This window comes from Phodopus roborovskii, unplaced genomic scaffold (assembly GCF_943737965.1).
Source record: "Phodopus roborovskii unplaced genomic scaffold, PHOROB, whole genome shotgun sequence".
NCBI classification, from domain to species: domain Eukaryota; kingdom Metazoa; phylum Chordata; class Mammalia; order Rodentia; family Cricetidae; genus Phodopus; species Phodopus roborovskii.
This window is the reverse complement of record NW_026126459.1, coordinates 17,961,367-17,978,442: the sequence shown is the minus strand read 5'-3', so window position 1 is coordinate 17,978,442 and position 17,076 is coordinate 17,961,367. Positions and strand designations below refer to the sequence as shown.

The window sequence follows — 17,076 nt, the reverse complement described above, 5'->3', positions numbered from 1 at the left end:
GGATAACATTGGCCACATCTGCCCCCTGGTGGCTACCTTCATACTGGCATCTTTTTGGTGCATTAGACTTGCTCTCTCGAAGGTACTGGAGACTCATGGAAGAAGTTGGTTGGCTGCTTTATGATGAGAGCTGTCTGGGTTAAAATTAATCTCAGAGTTTATAAGATGTAGGATACATAGAGTAGTTTTCAAACAGTCATCTTTATGCTAAAGTTGTGACACCTTAAATGGGGTAAGTCAGGCTGCTCCAAAAGTCTTCAGGAGACCTGGCACCATCATCTTATTAATGTAATCGTGGGACAGTATTGTGGTGATATATTATTTCTGACTTACTAAAGCTTGCCTGAGGATTCAGAAAGGAAAGTCAGCCTCAAGCTATAGAGATCAGGCAGCTGTGGCACACTTCTTTAATACTGGGACTCGGTAGAAAAAGGCAGATGGATCTCTGAGTTCAGGGGCACCCAGGGCTACACGAGATTGAATCAGTCTAAAAGAGTAACAGAGCTCACACCTTTAATCCCAGCGCTAGAGAGATATAAAAGATAGAAGCAGGGCCTTTAGTAGTCAGCCCCAGGAGTCTCTAGCCACATTGAGGAAAGCATAGCGGTCTGAGTGAATCTGAGGAGCAGTGAAGTTGGGAGCAGGTTGAGGCTCACCCCTTTTGTCTGAGCTGAGGTAGAGGTAAGAGCTGGTGGCCAGCTGCTTAGCTTTTTTGATCTTCAGCTGAAGCTTGCACCCAATGTCAGTCTTCGGGTCTTTTATTTTATTTTTATTTATTTATTTTATTTTTATTTTTTGTGCTGCACAGTATTTTCAAAGTTAATGTATAAGAAAAATTACAACTCTTATTCATGTACTAAACTGAGGGAAATAACAACAACAGCAAAAGGACAAGGAAAATCCTAGGATAACATCTCTAGAACATACTTAATTCTGTGCTTTCCATGTGGGATTTAGCTAGCTATGTGAGTACATTTTTTTAGGACTAGTGTTAGGGAAGGTTAGTTTTTCTTTTTATTTAATGCATGTTTTATACAGTACTTCTTCAAACAGTACCAGTATTGCATCATTTGGCGCAATAAACTAGAGATATTACTTTCATTCCACTCCAATAAACTTTTTACTTTTCTTATAACACATGTTGGTAGACTTTTAAAAAGTAATGTAAAATTTGGGTATAAATATTGAGATTCTAGTTTGAGGCACAAACTAAAAGCTTAAGAAAAAATTAATTTTCTATAATTGTTTCTTAAAAATAAAATTTGTTGCCACTCAATCTTCTTAAACATATCATATTGGTAACCAATTATACTGATAGCCCTAAGTTTGTTAATAGCATTTGAAATCCTGGATAGAAATCCTTTCTATATTCAGAATTTCAGAAGTAGTAAAAAGAATTAGTAGATGCTGGACTTTAAGACTCTCAAGTTTGGAGCTGAAGATATGGCTCAAAAACACTTGCTGCTCTTACAGAAGACTCAAGTTTAGTTCTCTGCACTCACATCAGGTGGCTTACAACTGCCTTAGCTCCAGCTCTAGATATATGAAATCCTCTCCCCCGGTCTCTGCAGACACACACACACACACAAACACACACACACACGCACACACACACACACACACACACTCATACAAACACAAACATACACAATAATAATCCCCCATTCATCACACACACACACACACAAGATACTAACCCTCCAACTCACACAGACACAAACATATACAATAATGAAAATAAGATCATATGAAGAAGAAACTGAATCGAGATCTGTCTATGTGGGGTTGTCTTCATTTTAGTCTTTAGTGTAGATTGAGATGGAAAAAAACCCCAAACCATTTAATCACATTTTAAAGGGTAGAAAGGACTGGTGAGTGGCTCTGCCATTCCAATCTTGCAGCTACTTGGTGGGAATAGTGATGGAACATCTGTGTTTTATAAAATCTTACATGTGCAAAACTATATTGCAGGTTACAATGTCGTTGTAAAGATTCCTGCAGGGGCAACCAATATTGAAATTCTTCAGCACAGCTATTCTGGAAGACCCGAAGATGACAACTACCTTGGTAAACATATGTAGTAAACAGCAGCGGATGTGTGGTTTGTGTGTAATTTCCCAGAGGCCTATGGTTGATGTAGCTCATTCTACACCTTTAGGCATTTGTTCTTAAGCTATATAAAATAAATCCTTTTAGAAGGAAAAGGGAAATAATGGAAAAATTTAGTTTTTGTTTTCCATTGTAGTATTTTAGGTAACCAAAGTTTGCATTCAATTGAATGTGTATGTATATTCAGAAGAAAATTCTTTTCTTCATAATGCTCACTGTAGCAGTCTTTGGCTTTCTTCTTCTTCTTCTTTTTTACAATGGAGAAAAAGTACTTAAATAGTTTCATTTAAAGTTTTTCTGTAAATAACTAGTTTTATATTTTGAGATATTACTGAATATAGTCATTGTGTATTTCTAAAATATGGACACGGTTTTTGTTATCTTTTAAAAAGTATCATTTAGATTTGGAGAATTTTGCTTATAAGGAAATATGGAAAGAGTATTTACAAATATTTTTTTTCTTCCCATGTTGAGCCAATTCATGAATTATTTAATTCCTCAAACTGGTGATATGCAGCTGATAAGGCAACTTATCTGCTTCAAATTAATGCGATTTAAATATTGTCCTATGTAACTAATACAACTTGCAATATAACTTTATTATGGACAGTTTATTTCAGAAAGTATAGGTAGCATTATAGAGTCTAGTGTGCGGGGGCTAGCCCTTCAATAGGTTCAGGATTTCTTTGATGTGAAAATTTAGACTTTTACAACAACAAACTGGCTGGACTTGTCTGCACAATCATATGTGCTAAATTCCATTGAACTATTCACTTGGGAATGCTTGATTTCTTGCTGCATCACATCCATTGCCATGAAAGGAAAGCACTTCCCAAAGGGAATTGAACACAAATGTCTTGCTTTTAAGTCCTGTTGCATTTAGTTGGTATTATTTTTCTCCTACTTAAATATATTGCCTTGATTTGCAGCCAGAGATGTGTGCTCCTAAGATGCAGATAAATAATTAACCTGGCCACTTCTTCCTGGGAATGGTCCATTGGTTCTTCCTGAGTTTAAAAGTTAGAAATGTTCTAACAAAGACACTACTGTGTACACAGTAATGTGGAAACTTAAGTGTAACTTATAATGAGAAAAAATAAACACACAAGCCCCTGGAAAGGTTTTTATCTTAAGAATTTATTGCTTGAGCATTTCATGTCACCCCAAATCTCTTACATAGGACTGTGGACATTTTGGACATTAAGGAAAGTTCATCTCCTTACACAGAGGAGTTTCTGTTCCATGGGACAAATGTCAAGCTTGATTTGCTCTTTAATCTGTAAAGTTGCTTCAGCTGTCAGCATCAGTAAACTGTGTGCTTTGGGCCAGGTTCCCAGGATGCCAACTCTGTATTTTCTTCAAGAGTCCTTTTCAGGTCTCATGAAAATTTTTACATAAGTAAAAATTGTCAAGAAAGACATACTTGGTTAGTACAGGGTTTTATTATAACATATAGAGTGTTCCAGGGTGCTGAGAATTAAGTGTATGTAGGCTAATCTTGTATGATTTAGCAACCTCTACAAACATTTTCCACAGCTGATTATAGCTAATTGCCTGTTTGGGCAGAAAGTTTTATTGACTCCAGCTCATAGTTGAAGAGTCTGATGCAGAGGCTCATGGGAGATCACATAGCAATCAATGGGAGTGCCTTTACAACTATACCACACTGTTATAGATTTCATGCAAATATATATATATATATGTATATATATATGTATGTATGTATGTATGTTTGTATGTATGTATGTATGCATGCATGCATGTATGTATGTGTGTGTATGAAACAGGACCAGAATACTAATATATTCTACATAATAAGTATATATTCTGATCTTATTTCATATCTGTATATGTGTATAGTATATAAATGAATATACACAAATATATACATGTATGACAGGCACCTTACTTATGCTGTGATAAAATACCCGAACACAAGAAAATAAATAGAAATGAGTCTGTTGTGGCTCATATTTTAGATGTATGTTCCATCTTGTGGGGGGAGGTTCTGGCAATAGGAGCTCAAAGTAGCTGGTGACTTTCCAGCCACCTTCAGAAGGCAGAAATGATGGTTGCTAGCAGACTTTTTATGCAGACTGGATCTGAACCCTGGGAATGCTGCTTCTCAGTGTTGGTAATTCTAACCCCAGTAAGCCTAATCACTGTGACTTTTCGCAGGCATGGCTAGTGATTTGCCTATTCCAGATGGTCCCTCTCAAGAAGATTGCCTTCTAGGTGATTCTAGATATAATCAAGTTGATAATATTAATGACCACTGGGCTTACATCAAGTAGGAAAGAGAATAAAAAAAGGGTATGAATTGATAGGAAGATAGGGATGTTATTTTGAAAACAGTCACACTTGATCAGTGGTGATCAAGACCCTCTTTGTGAACAGCTATGGACATTCTGTGAGGAAGGTTGTACACCATTAATGTTTTAAGAAACCATTCCGATCTCAACTCAGTGGTCATATAGATGGCCTTGGTTAAACAGGCCACAAAAGTAACCCAAAAGTCATAAGTCAGGGCAAAGGACTAGTATGGGGGAGTGAGAGAGGATAGGATTGGGAGGGCAGAAATGGGGAGAATAAGCAGCATGGATTGTATCCATGTATGACATTGTCAAAGGGCTAACCTAATTTAGAAATTTGGGCTTAGAAATTTAAGGCTTGGCACATTTGTTCCAAATTAAGCATAAATGGAATTCAGATGGGCTGTTTTTTGCTCTCTCTCATTGATGACTTATTTGTGGGGTGCTTAGGGTGCTAGTTCCTCTTGCTTCTCCTCTTCCTGTGTGTCCTTTCCATTTCATGCCTCTGAGAAGTTTCTGGAACACAACAGGATAGGGTGGATCTGTCATCATACATTTGGCTGCTGTGCTGAAGTTTTCTTACTTGCAGATTAGAGATCACGGTGCAGTAAAGTAGCTTCTTTCCTTAGCATTGATTTATACTTTTTTTTAGATTCAGGAGTGAGCTTGAATTTGGAAGTGAAGAAAGTTAAGTGCATCCTCCTTACTGGATGCACCATTTCACGAACTGCCTTGTGTTGTTTTTACAGCATTATCTGACACTCAAGGGAACTTCCTTTTGAATGGAAATTTTGTTGTAAGTATGGCAAAGAAAGAAATCAACATACAGGGAGCTGTCTTTGAATACAGTGGATCAAACAATTCGATTGAAAGAATCAATAGCACTGACCGGCTGGAAGAAGAGCTTGTTCTGCAGGTAATGGCCTGGAGGCAGCGGGGAGAGTCAGCTACAATCTTATGAGAGGGCTAGTTAAATACTTAACTTCATTAGTTATAAGAATGATGTCTTGAGAGTGTCTTTTATAAATTAATTGTATGTTCCTCTGTATTCTATTGAGGTGCTATGTGTGGGTAATTTATACAACCCTGACGTGCACTATTCCTTCAACATCCCCATTGAGGAGAGGACTAATCTGTTCTCCTGGGATCCATATGGGCCGTGGCAAGACTGTACCAAAATGTGCCAAGGTACCCTGGCCTTAAACTAAGAGACCCACGTTTATGCATGCTGGTATTGTCTGACCCCCTTCAGTTTGGCTGGCTAATGATTCTTTCCATACATGGCACATACAGGCATGCAAAGTGCCCTGTCTGTACCCCTTCATCTTGGTCTTTCTTAACTATCACATCAACTCTACTGTTTCCACCATTCTTCACTGTTTCTCTCTCTTCTCTCCCACTAGCTTTGTAGGGTAGTACCAACCCCTCCCACCCCCAGTCATTCCTCTACACACACTGTTTTTACATCTGTCTTTTATTGTTGCCATGTCAAACATTCATTTTACTTCCCTTTCTTGGGCATGAGAAGATGCTTTTGCACCATGGTGGGCAAAACTGAAAGGGACAAAGAGGAAAAGATGTAGGAAGATATGTAGTAAAGAGGGGAAAAAGAAACAGTAGGATTGTGGTGTGGTCTGTAATCATGGATGGTTTATGATACAATGCTATGTTCACCACAGGCAATATCTGTTGAGGGACTGTTTTGGTTCAGATTATTGTATTCAGATATAGCCCACTAATAAGTAGGTATCTTTATGTAAATGTAGTGTCATGGCTATTCAAGGAGATTGCCCCAGATATAGGTGGTGGGAGTTGTAGTGTGGAAATTGAAGTATAAAGTTTGTATAGAGTGGAGCATGAAGGGGAGCAGTGGATTAGAGGGAGGAAGCTCAGAACAATATGCAGATGAGAAAGGGTGGGGCCAGGGGTGGTAGCCCTGGACAATGATCATTATCCACTGACAGGTGTCAAAAGAGCAGTGATGCTCTCCAGGAAAAGGCATTGCCTCTGTCCCTTGGCAGTGGGGCAGAGCTTCTCAGGATGACTGCAGGAAATGATGTTCCTGTCATTGTGTGGGTTGGGCTCTTGGAATGGACACAGTAACAGGTGACACCAGATCAAATAGGATAAATGCTAGAGTAGAAACAGTGCACTGGCAATCCTGGGTACCTTAGAGTTTCTATTCTGTGATAAAACATAGTGACCAAAAGCAACCTGGGGAGGAAAGGCACTGCCCACAATGGGATGGGGGCACCCAGTTTAATCATTGATCAAGTGCATGCCCCACACTCTTGCCTACAAGCCAATCTTATGAGGCATTTTCCCAGCTGAGGTTCCCTCTCTCAGATGGCTCTAACTTGTGTGGAGTTAACAAGAATTTAGCCAGTGCATGGGGGAAGTTCAAGGAGTCATTTTGACAAAGAGGCCTTGGGTGAACTTTACAGAAGCCAAGTGGAGTTCGAAGATGTGGGAACAACCATCCTGCATTGGATGTCTAAGCAGGTGTGTGGCTGTGGACATGGGACAACAAACCAAGTAACAGGTGAATGAAGAAAGATTCTAGAATTCAGCAGATACCCCATGAAAAGAACAGCTTCTGAGAGTCTATAAGCAGGAAAATGGGAACTATCCCCCCCCTTTTTTTTTTAACCATCAAATAGTGTGATTAGATTCTCTGTTCTGTGTAATTGTTAGACTTTGAGACGTGTTACTTGTTCATTCTGCATTCTGAAAGTAATTGTTATTCAAGATTTTAGAGCAGGTGTGCATTTATTTGAATTTTCTGTGTTAGCTTTCAATGTTATTTTATCTTTATTTTTGCAGTACCTGTCTTTGTTATTATGCTTATGAATTTGCTCACTTTTAGGCTCATTTTGTAACTGTTCCACTTAGGTGCCACTTCAGTATTATCCTGGGAATTCTCTTGAGTATTTTCTTTAGTCTTGTGAGTCCTCTTTCATACTTACCTGCATCGTTATGGGAAATAGACCTCAGTATGTTATAGAGAAGGAAAGGTAATTTGGGGCAATGTGCCATCTCTGAAGTATTACCATTCAGTTCTCATACTTTACCAGTTCTTTAACTGGTGTGAATTTTGTATAGATGACTTCTCTTTACATATTTGAAAGCTTTGTCCTTCGCTTCCTTGTGCTTGATTAGAGCATTCTCCACTCTTGAAGCTTATGGATCTTTTCTTCAGTTCTAATGATGTCAGAGAATGAGATGCACTGCTTTGTCCTGCTGCCTGACTTGCTTTTAGAAACACAACTGGGAAAATGGGGAAATGAAGGAAGGATAGAAAAAGACATATGTACTGTGAAGCTGGGATTGGGTGGAGCCATGCTGTCTCTGATGGAGCAGCACCAACTAGGCATCAGCTGGGTGCCTCAGCATGTTTCCTATGTCCAGCATGAGAAGGAGGTGTCACTAGTATCTCACGGAAGTCTGTGCTTTGAGTACACTCTGTTAACATCTGCACATGGACCAGAGGAAAGCTTTGTCAATTTTCAGTTCTCTCATGAATTGGTTCTTGGCAACAATACACATCCACTGGGGCTTCCTCAGCTGCCTACATGGGTCCCCTGATGTGGTGGTCTTTCTTGTCATTTTTCCAGTGAATTGTGTCAATCTTTTTAGAAATAGATTCTTGATTTTTTTTTAATGATCACCAGTTTATTTTGTGTTTTGTTTTGCCTTTCTTGCATTTGTTCTGTTTGAAGGAAAGACCTCTTGAATTAGAACCTTATATAATGACCTTGATGACTACCTTATAGGCCATCCTAGAGCCTTCATCTAGTAGCTGATGGAATGGAAGCAGAAGCAGACACCCATAGCTAAACACTAGCCAAACTCCTAGAATCCAGTTACAGAGAGGGAAGAGTGATAAGCAAAGGGTCAAGACCAGGCTGGAGAAACCCACAGAAACAGCTGACCTGAACAAAGAGGAGCTCATGAACCCCAGTCTGATAGTTGGAAAACCAGCATAGGACTGACCCAGACCCCCTGAATGTGGGTGTTAGTTAGGAAGACTAGGCAGTCTGTGGGGGATCAATATTTATTCCTAGTATAAGAATGGACTTTGGGAGCCCATTCCACATAAAGGGATACTTTCTGAGGCTAGACATATATGGGAGGGCCCAAGCCCTGCCCCAAATGACATGACAGACTTTGAGTGCTCCCCGTGGAAGGCCTCACCCTCCCTGGGGAGCAGAAAATGGATGGTCTGGGGTTTGGTGGGAGTAATAGGGGAGGATGGGAATGTGAGAGAACTGGGATTGACAAGTAAAACAACTTTGGTTTCAAGTATAAATAAAAAAAGGGACAAATGGAACTTTATAGCATCCTGTCTTTGACATCCTTGTTTGGTAGCTCTAAGCATGCCTGTTTCCTCCTCATCTTTTCCCTTGATTTCCTATATCTGAGGCTTCCAGAAAGCTGTGTTAATGCTTTTTAATATTGAAGAACTAAAATTTCATTCCACATCACGTGAATCACTTGGAGAAGACCTTAAAGTCAGTTAACCATTCTTTCTTGGGGAACAGTCCTTCAAGAGAAGAAAATCTCCTGTCTTCCATGGTCATGGTTGGGTGAGGGGAAAATGGAATTGACCTTGATCCAGTGGGCATGGGAAATCCATTGGGATGGGAGAGTGACAGTGTCTTTCATAATCAACCCATTTCCATCCTGTGTGACTATCTTTTGTGTGCTGTGTCTTTGGTGTCTTCTCCTGGGCTGTACTGTCCAGTGTGGCAGCCACCAGCCATAGAGGACCAGTCTGTTACAATGTGAACTGCCCACTAGAATTTGAAGATTAAAATTAATAGAAAGTTAAATATACTTTAATAATTTTATATTAGTATGATCAAATAATCAAATTTTATATACTTTGAGTTAAATATAAGTATCATTAAAATTAATTTCACTATTATCATTTTATATTTGACTGTAATTAGAGGAAGTACAAAATGGCATTCATGGCTCAGTCTGCACTGGTAGCTGGAGGAGTACTTTACTTGTCGGTCAAATATGGGTTTTAATCCATTCTTTTTTTCTCATACCCGTCCCTCAGACATTCACAAAGTTGACTCCATTCTCCTTGGCTCAGTTAATAGTTTTTATCACTCATTTTTTGCCTCTACAATTTCCTCTTCTCTTCTGTCTCATTTCCTTTCTTTATTTTCATTTGCTCCTTTACATATATGTTTTTAAAAACTGTATTTATTTTAAAATGTCTTAGAATAGATGTGAGATAAACACATGTTCATGTTTAGTTAACTGAAAGTTCAAAGTTGAGTGTTCACAAAACAGAAATTTGATCATGTTAGGGGCAGCTTTGACTACTGAAAAGGATGTGGATTCAGGATGCCCTGGACTCTGAGCACTAGTTTGCTTTGACTGTGGTTATTCTGTAGAGAAACAGCTGCCCCATCTCCATGGGGTGAGCTGAGATCTTTGTCAATCAGACTAAACTTTGGGCTTCATGGCCATGCCTTATTCTTTGTAATTAAGATCTCCACCATCCATGCCATGAAAACAAAAGCAGTCGTTACTTTTAGAGTATGTCTGGCCCCAGCAAACAGTAGAAGAGCTGAATATCCCTGTCTCTCCACCCTACCCCCACCCTCTTCCTCTCTACTGCTCTGCTATGAGTGTTTGCGTCTGTTGACATGTGTATATAACTGACAGGCGTTAACTCTGATTCTTAATGACCAGCCTATGCCTGTGGTTTGCACTAGAGTTCATTCTTCATGCTGTAAATGCTGTGTATTTGGACAACTAAATGGTAACATTTCCACATTCCACTGTCATATAGAGGAATTTCACAGCCCTTACTCATCCCCATGCCTCACCTGTTCTGTCCCCCCAAAACTTGTGAAACTACTAATCTTTGTATTGCTTGTAATTAGCTTGTACATTCACGATGTCAGTCTTAAAGGTTGACTCTATATGGATAGTTCTATTCTAAAGGCGGAAGGAAAGAACAAGATCTTGTTGGAACTGTCAGTGGTCATATCCCCTCTAGTTAGTTCACATAAGTGGAAGTTGTCATTAACATTGTAGCAGTACATATGAGGGAGTAATCCATGAGGACAATGGTCTAGTGATAGCTGACATCATGCTGGCCCCAGCTCTACCTTCCAATCCCTGCTGTGGCAGAGTTACCCCTCATGTAGCCCATCTTCCTCTTGGCCTCCTTGAGGAGCAAAGACCTCCCCAGCCATTGAGGATTCAGCTTATGAAAAGGAACTGACAAGACTAATATACTAGTGACCTATAAATAATATCAAAAGTTTCTGCTAATTATTATAATTATGGAACACCTAACTTGTATAAATTTTTCTTTAACTTTTGATTTTTATTCCACTCTGACTAAGGTCTTCATAGAAGAAAAATTGTCTGCATACGTAAGAGTGACCATGCAGTTGTATCCGATCAAAGCTGTGGCCACTTACCGCTGCCATTGTTTGTGACTGAAAAGTGCAATCCAGACTGTGAACTCAGGTAAAAGAGAAGTCATGTATTATGTAAGCATTGTGAAATGGAGATTAACTATCATTAGATAAAACATTCAGCGCAGTACCTCACACAGAGCTAGCAGGTCATTAATATCTGTCCTCTGCCTTGTTGTTTAGAACACTTCAGGCTCACTAATTTGTACTCATGCTCAATAATTCATTTCACTTTTGATTTAATAGTATTATCTAAATACTAGTGTGTAGGTCTCACATTTTGTGAATAATATGGAAGCAATTTATTTAGTCCATGAAGTAAATCCAGATAAACTCAAATCTGGAAGTCCATGGTTTAAAGATTTGAAATATTAGGTCCATGTAGCATGAGTGTGAAATTTCCGCTGAAATTAGGACCCAATAAATAATACTTGAGAACAAAAATTATAGATTGAGTTCCCTGATACATTAGAATTGTACTAACATATTAATACTCCTAAAGGAAGTTCAAGCATGTAGGTACTTGTACCCCAAATTCTAAATTCCTTAGGTGTTTGTATGTATGTATGCATATTAATCTATTTTAAATCAATATTCATAATCACTGCTCCTAAACATAGTAACATCGTCTCCCTAGGTGGCACATCACTGGCAAAAGTGAATGCTCATCCCAGTGTGGCCAAGGATATAGGACTCTAGACGTTCACTGCATGAAGTATTCCATTCATAAAGGACAGACTGCTCCAGTAGAAGACCACTACTGTGCTGACCAGCTCAAACCTCCTACCCGAGAGCCATGCCATGGCAACTGTATTTTCACACGGTGGCATTATTCAGATTGGTCCCAGGTAAAAATAAAAATTGTCACTTTGGGGGGAAAATACCTCTCTTCTGACCAATGAAATCTATTTGTTAAAATTTTTATTTATTTTTTCTATTTCTAAGAGTCCCTGATTTTGTTTTTTGTTTTGTTTTGTTTGTTTGTCTGTTTTGATTTAAATTAGTGTTCTAGGAGTTGTGGAGGAGGGGAGAAGACTCGAGAGTCCTACTGTGTCAATGGCTTTGGCCACCACCTTGATGAGCGAGAGTGCCAGGAGCTTCCGCGGGTGATGCTTGGGAATTGCAATGAGTTTCCTTGTCCCAGTTGGGCTACTAGTGAGTGGAGTGAGGTAACATTAAATATATGGCTTAGAAAAACTGCTGTAATGTCATGTTAGGGAAACTTACAGTCCAAGACTGGAAACTTCAAATACACTTAATCATAAAAGCAGTAAAAGAACAATGTAAAACTGTCTAGTTCTTGTACCATTTATAGCTCTCAGGCCAGCAGTAACATTTACTGATATTTAGTTTATAACCACCTTCATTAAAAGCAGTAGCGCAAAGCATTGTGGAGTACACACTTCTTCAAAGGTTAGCTCTGGATCTCTCTTTCTTGAACAAATGAATATTTCAATGGGACCTTGATGCATTTATCTAATTATTCTTTGTCGATAAAAAACCTGGAACCAAGTATCTAGTAAGAACCTCAATGATCAGAGAACAGGTGGAGAAGTAACTAGTGAATTCCTATCTCTTCTGAGATAGGGCTGAGATTCTCTCTAAGCCCCTCCTTACTGCTTCCTGTCTCTTTATCTGTCCTCAGTCCTTCAAAACCTCTATGGTTAATTTTGGTTAGCTAGTGGCTAGCTCTGCCCTCTGAGTCAAAGCCAGCTTTATTGTTAGAATGAGATCCAAATATCACACAGAGAACTTGAGTGGCAGATGTGTGGGGTGGTTGGTTCTAATCAGTGAATGATTCTAGAGGAGTAGGGGGAAACACTCTGGAACTTTGTGCCACTTTGTGATACAGCTGTGTTAACTTCCCAGTGTCCTGTCACATGTGGAAAGGGAATGAAGCAGCGGCAGATTTGGTGTCAGCTGAAAGAAGATCACATGAGCGATGGCTTCTGTAATGCTAGTACCAAGCCTGAGTCGCTGAGACCCTGTGAGCTCCGTGCATGTGCTTCTTGGCATGTAGGCCCATGGGGTTCTGTAAGTATATGACAGGGGCTTCTCTGCCTTTACACATCTGTATAGAGAATGATAGGAAATTGTATAATAGTTCACTCTCCCCTTAGGAGATTCACTGATTGGTATCACTAGAAGTATACCTTAGGAGCTAGCACGGTAACTCAGTGGGTAAAGGCACTTGCTGCCGAAGCCTGAATTTGATCCGTAGAACTCTCATAGAGGTGGAAAGGGAAAACAGCTCCAAAACCTGTCTAATGTCCACACATGTGTGTTGGCATATGTATATGTGCACAATACACTCAGAAACACATACACACATATATACACACACAAACACATACATACACACACTCATACATACACACATATATGAACACACTCACATACGCGTGCATATATATACATACACACATAAACACATATACATAGACACACACACATACACACATTCACACACATACAAATATATATATACATACACATTAGCACACATATACACACATACATACACACATATATAACAATAATTAAAAAATACTTTCTGAAATGCAGTCATTTCATTATCTGTAAAATTTTGCCTTTGCTGATATTTTTGCCATGCTTAATATTACAACTTTGTTTTTGAATTTTATTTAACCAAAATTCTGAAAATGTTTGCTTTTATCAACTTCAAGAGTATATCAATATGTGCAGTATCAGTGCTTACATTGCTCTTACTGTGTCTGGGAGTCTCACTGGCAGGCCCTGGGGTAAAGGATGGTCAGGCCAGGTAGAGGTGGGCAATTCAGTGTCACGGAGGCTGCCAAGATTGATGGAAGGTCCCCCTAATTTCTTAAATGCATGCTTCCTTATAGATACTTAACATATGGCATCGGGCAGGTTCATGTAGCCAAAATTGTGTTGTCTCCACAACCAGCATAGCAGGTGTCTATTACCATTTTCAGCATGACAACTTTAAAAATATATCAATCATAGTGCATTTTGTTAAATGCGGTGTTGAGGTAATATCTGTACAATGAAATTGAATAAATAGGCATGTCAATTCAATTTCCAAATTTAGGTCTCAAATCTGACACCAAGAACTAGTCAAAACAACTACTGAAAGTACATATTTAACTAAATATAACTATATGTTTATTAAGAAAGTGGGGATTTATGTAGTTCTTGAAAACCGTCTTTGGCACCTGTGGTTTCCTTTCAGTGCACAGCCACCTGTGGACACGGGTATCACATGCGTGCTGTTAAGTGTGTCAGTGAACTATTTGGCACCATGCTAGATGACAGAGAATGCCAGGAAGTCAGCCGGCCAAGTGACAGACAGGTAAAGGAGGTCTCTTCATGGAACAGAAGCAGAAATACTTATCAATGGAAGAGTTGTTGATGAACACTACATCAGTATGTAGTATTGTATGTATTCTCCTTGTCTTCTATGCCTTGAAACACTTTCTGCCTACAGAACACATCGTTCTTGGTTTTGGCATGCTGTGTTTACTGTAAACTCCACTCCATCCAGCTTTAACTTGTACATTCCCACTCTCCCAAGGTGTTCGTAAGTGTGAATCCCACGAACGTGTCAAAGTGTTCTTTTCATTGTACAGTGCTGCATTCCTTCAGAATGGTCCATATTAGGAGTGTTTTTAAGGGCTTTGTTCCTTCAATGGTCAGATAGGATGGTGATAGAAACATTGAAATGCAGCCTTCTTACCATATACTAGCTCTCACTTCCTTTCTACCCAGTACTAGCACTTCCTTCCTACTAGTGCTCACTTCCTCCCTACCCAGTAGTAGCACATCCTACCCAGGACTAGCCCTTGCCAGCAGCTTGTGTCTCTGAAAGTGAGAACCTAGGTCATTCATTTACATTATTTTAGCACACAGTATTGTTGGATTCTGTATGTGAAAAAGGAAACCCAGTACAGGATTTCATGCTAGTCAGAGTGAAGAGTTAAATGGCATTCAATAAAGTTTACTTTTCCGGAACAGGAGTGTACAGTTGCACCTTGCATGGTTGTTCCAAAAGTTGGGACATCCTCCTTGCCAGCCATTCCCCTGGGAGAGGCCGCACAGTGGCGTCATGGATCTTGGACCCCAGTAAGTGACACGACAGTTCTTCAGCTTCGCACATCTAAAACAGTTTCCCAGTCTCACCAGCTTTAATGTGTGCATTCATTCTCAGATGTTTGGTGGTGTGAAAGATTTACAGGGTTTAGGATTAGGTCATGGAATGATAAAGTCACGACTGTCCTTTTAATGAGCCCATATCTCTGTGCAGAGAAGTAACCCTTTAGGGTATGTTTGCTAGTTTGTAAAATGAAGATCAGACCTATGGCCCAGACAGCTATGAGAAATGGATATGGTATTAAGCATTTATGAACTTCTGTATCAACCACAGACATTTTCACGCTGCTTTGCTTCTTAACCGAAAGCTACAATGTATTAGCCATTTCAATGTGTTTTAATCCCACATATTAAATTATAAGCTCAGATGCCGTCTATTACAAGGTCTTTAAAGGTTATTTTTAATGATATCTAAGGACGCTTTTATGCAAAGTGTTTTAGTCCCTTTAATTTTAACATGTGATAATATTATTTAAAATATTATAGTCATTCAAATTATTAGATCTGACTTGTAAAACTCTAAAGTGGAGAATTTTACTGTGTACGTGTATCTGACACAGAAATAATGCCAGGCGATATTACTTCTCTTTTTTGCTTCCTCTGTGAAGTTGGTATTTTGAGACAGAGCAGCTACAGGTAACTAGAGTGGAGGGTACTGAACCCCTCTCACTATCATTTGGCTTTTTTAAAGTGCTCTGTGTCCTGTGGAAGGGGCAGTCAGGCCCGTTACGTGAGCTGCCGCGATGCCAATGATGGAGTGGCCGATGAGTTGCACTGTGCCCACTTGCCCCGGCCTGCTGAAGTGATTCTCTGCTTCAGCCCTTGTGGCGAGTGGCAAGCAGGGAATTGGTCACCAGTAAGTATGCTTCTGAGAAAGCAGTCACTGGAAATGTAACTAAAATAACGTTTGCTATTCATGTACTTTATTACATTGTAATGCTGGCTGACTTTCCAATCAGTGTTCAGCTTCCTGTGGACATGGGAAAACCACTCGACACATTTTATGCATGAGCTACCACCAGCCCGTTGATGAGAGTCACTGTGACCCTGAAGTCCGCCCTGTGACTGAACAAGAATGCAGCCTGGCAGCCTGCCCGCCCTCATACAGCCACTCTCACAGCTCCTCTGAGCAGCCAAGCCGTTTTCCAGGCAGAAATGCCCCATTAACTCACAAACCAGAAGAGAATCACAATCAGGGGGTCCGCCTGTCAATCAGAGGAAACCAGTGGAGAACAGGCCCATGGGGAGCAGTAAGCTGTCTTTATTGAGTTATACTCATTTTGTAACTGAATCATTTTATAGTCCTTTCCCAGATATGTGTGCAATGTCATCAAATGTTTTTAATGTGAATGTTATCTGAAGATCAATAGCTCAGTTCTTCAGAGGCTGAAAGCATGTTGGTGCAGATTACAACCCCCCAGGGTAATCACTAGCCACAATGATTATGGAGAAACCCACTTGAAAGCCCCTTGATTAGAATCCCTATCATACAAAAGAGGGCAAAGCCTGTGATCAGTAAGACTGAATGTTTGGGAGAAACAGAGCCTTGCTGAGAAGGCAATGCAGAAGGCTAGTGCAGGTCCTGAGACTGGGGGGGGGAGGGTCTCCTGAGAATGTGGGGGTCATAAATGCTCATTTTAGAAGAGACTAAGGGGCAGACAGTAAGGTGAATGGCAAGTGACAACATGGTGTTGCTGTTTTAAAATGCCTTCCCAGTGAGGCCATAAAACTTCAATGTCTTGTTACTTAGCATTTATTTTGAGAGTAAAGGATCACTTTCTAATGTAAATTTGAAAGACCTCCTGTCCATCAACAATCTTCCTTTCTCCCTCCCTCCCTCCCTCCCTCCCTCCCTCCCTCCCTCCCTCTCTCTCTCTTTCTTTCTTTCTTTCTTTTCAAGACATGGTCTCACTATGTAGACCAGAATGGCCTGGAACTCACACAGATCTGCCTGCCTCTGCCTCCTGAGTGCTGGGATTAAATTTATGTGCTACCATGCCAAACTTTCTTTAAAATTTTCTAATGAAGCACTTGGTAAAAAGCCAAGTATTTTGACAGATTTTCTTACCTAAAAT

The 17,076-nt window shown here is 39.8% G+C and overlaps 1 protein-coding gene across 1 annotated transcript in view; it reads left to right on the top strand.

Moving 5' to 3' along the window:
• The window catches only part of Adamts20 (ADAM metallopeptidase with thrombospondin type 1 motif 20), a 132,045-nt gene that overhangs the window by 62,575 nt on the left and 52,394 nt on the right, over positions 1-17,076 (top strand). The window contains exons 16-26 of the mRNA XM_051189727.1: positions 1,972-2,067; positions 5,171-5,337; positions 5,480-5,609; positions 10,796-10,922; positions 11,508-11,718; positions 11,875-12,039; positions 12,740-12,904; positions 14,085-14,204; positions 14,867-14,974; positions 15,693-15,857; positions 15,961-16,251. Of these exons, the coding sequence (XP_051045684.1) occupies positions 1,972-2,067; positions 5,171-5,337; positions 5,480-5,609; positions 10,796-10,922; positions 11,508-11,718; positions 11,875-12,039; positions 12,740-12,904; positions 14,085-14,204; positions 14,867-14,974; positions 15,693-15,857; positions 15,961-16,251 (1,745 nt within the window). The remainder of the gene's footprint in view (positions 1-1,971; positions 2,068-5,170; positions 5,338-5,479; positions 5,610-10,795; positions 10,923-11,507; positions 11,719-11,874; positions 12,040-12,739; positions 12,905-14,084; positions 14,205-14,866; positions 14,975-15,692; positions 15,858-15,960; positions 16,252-17,076) is intronic.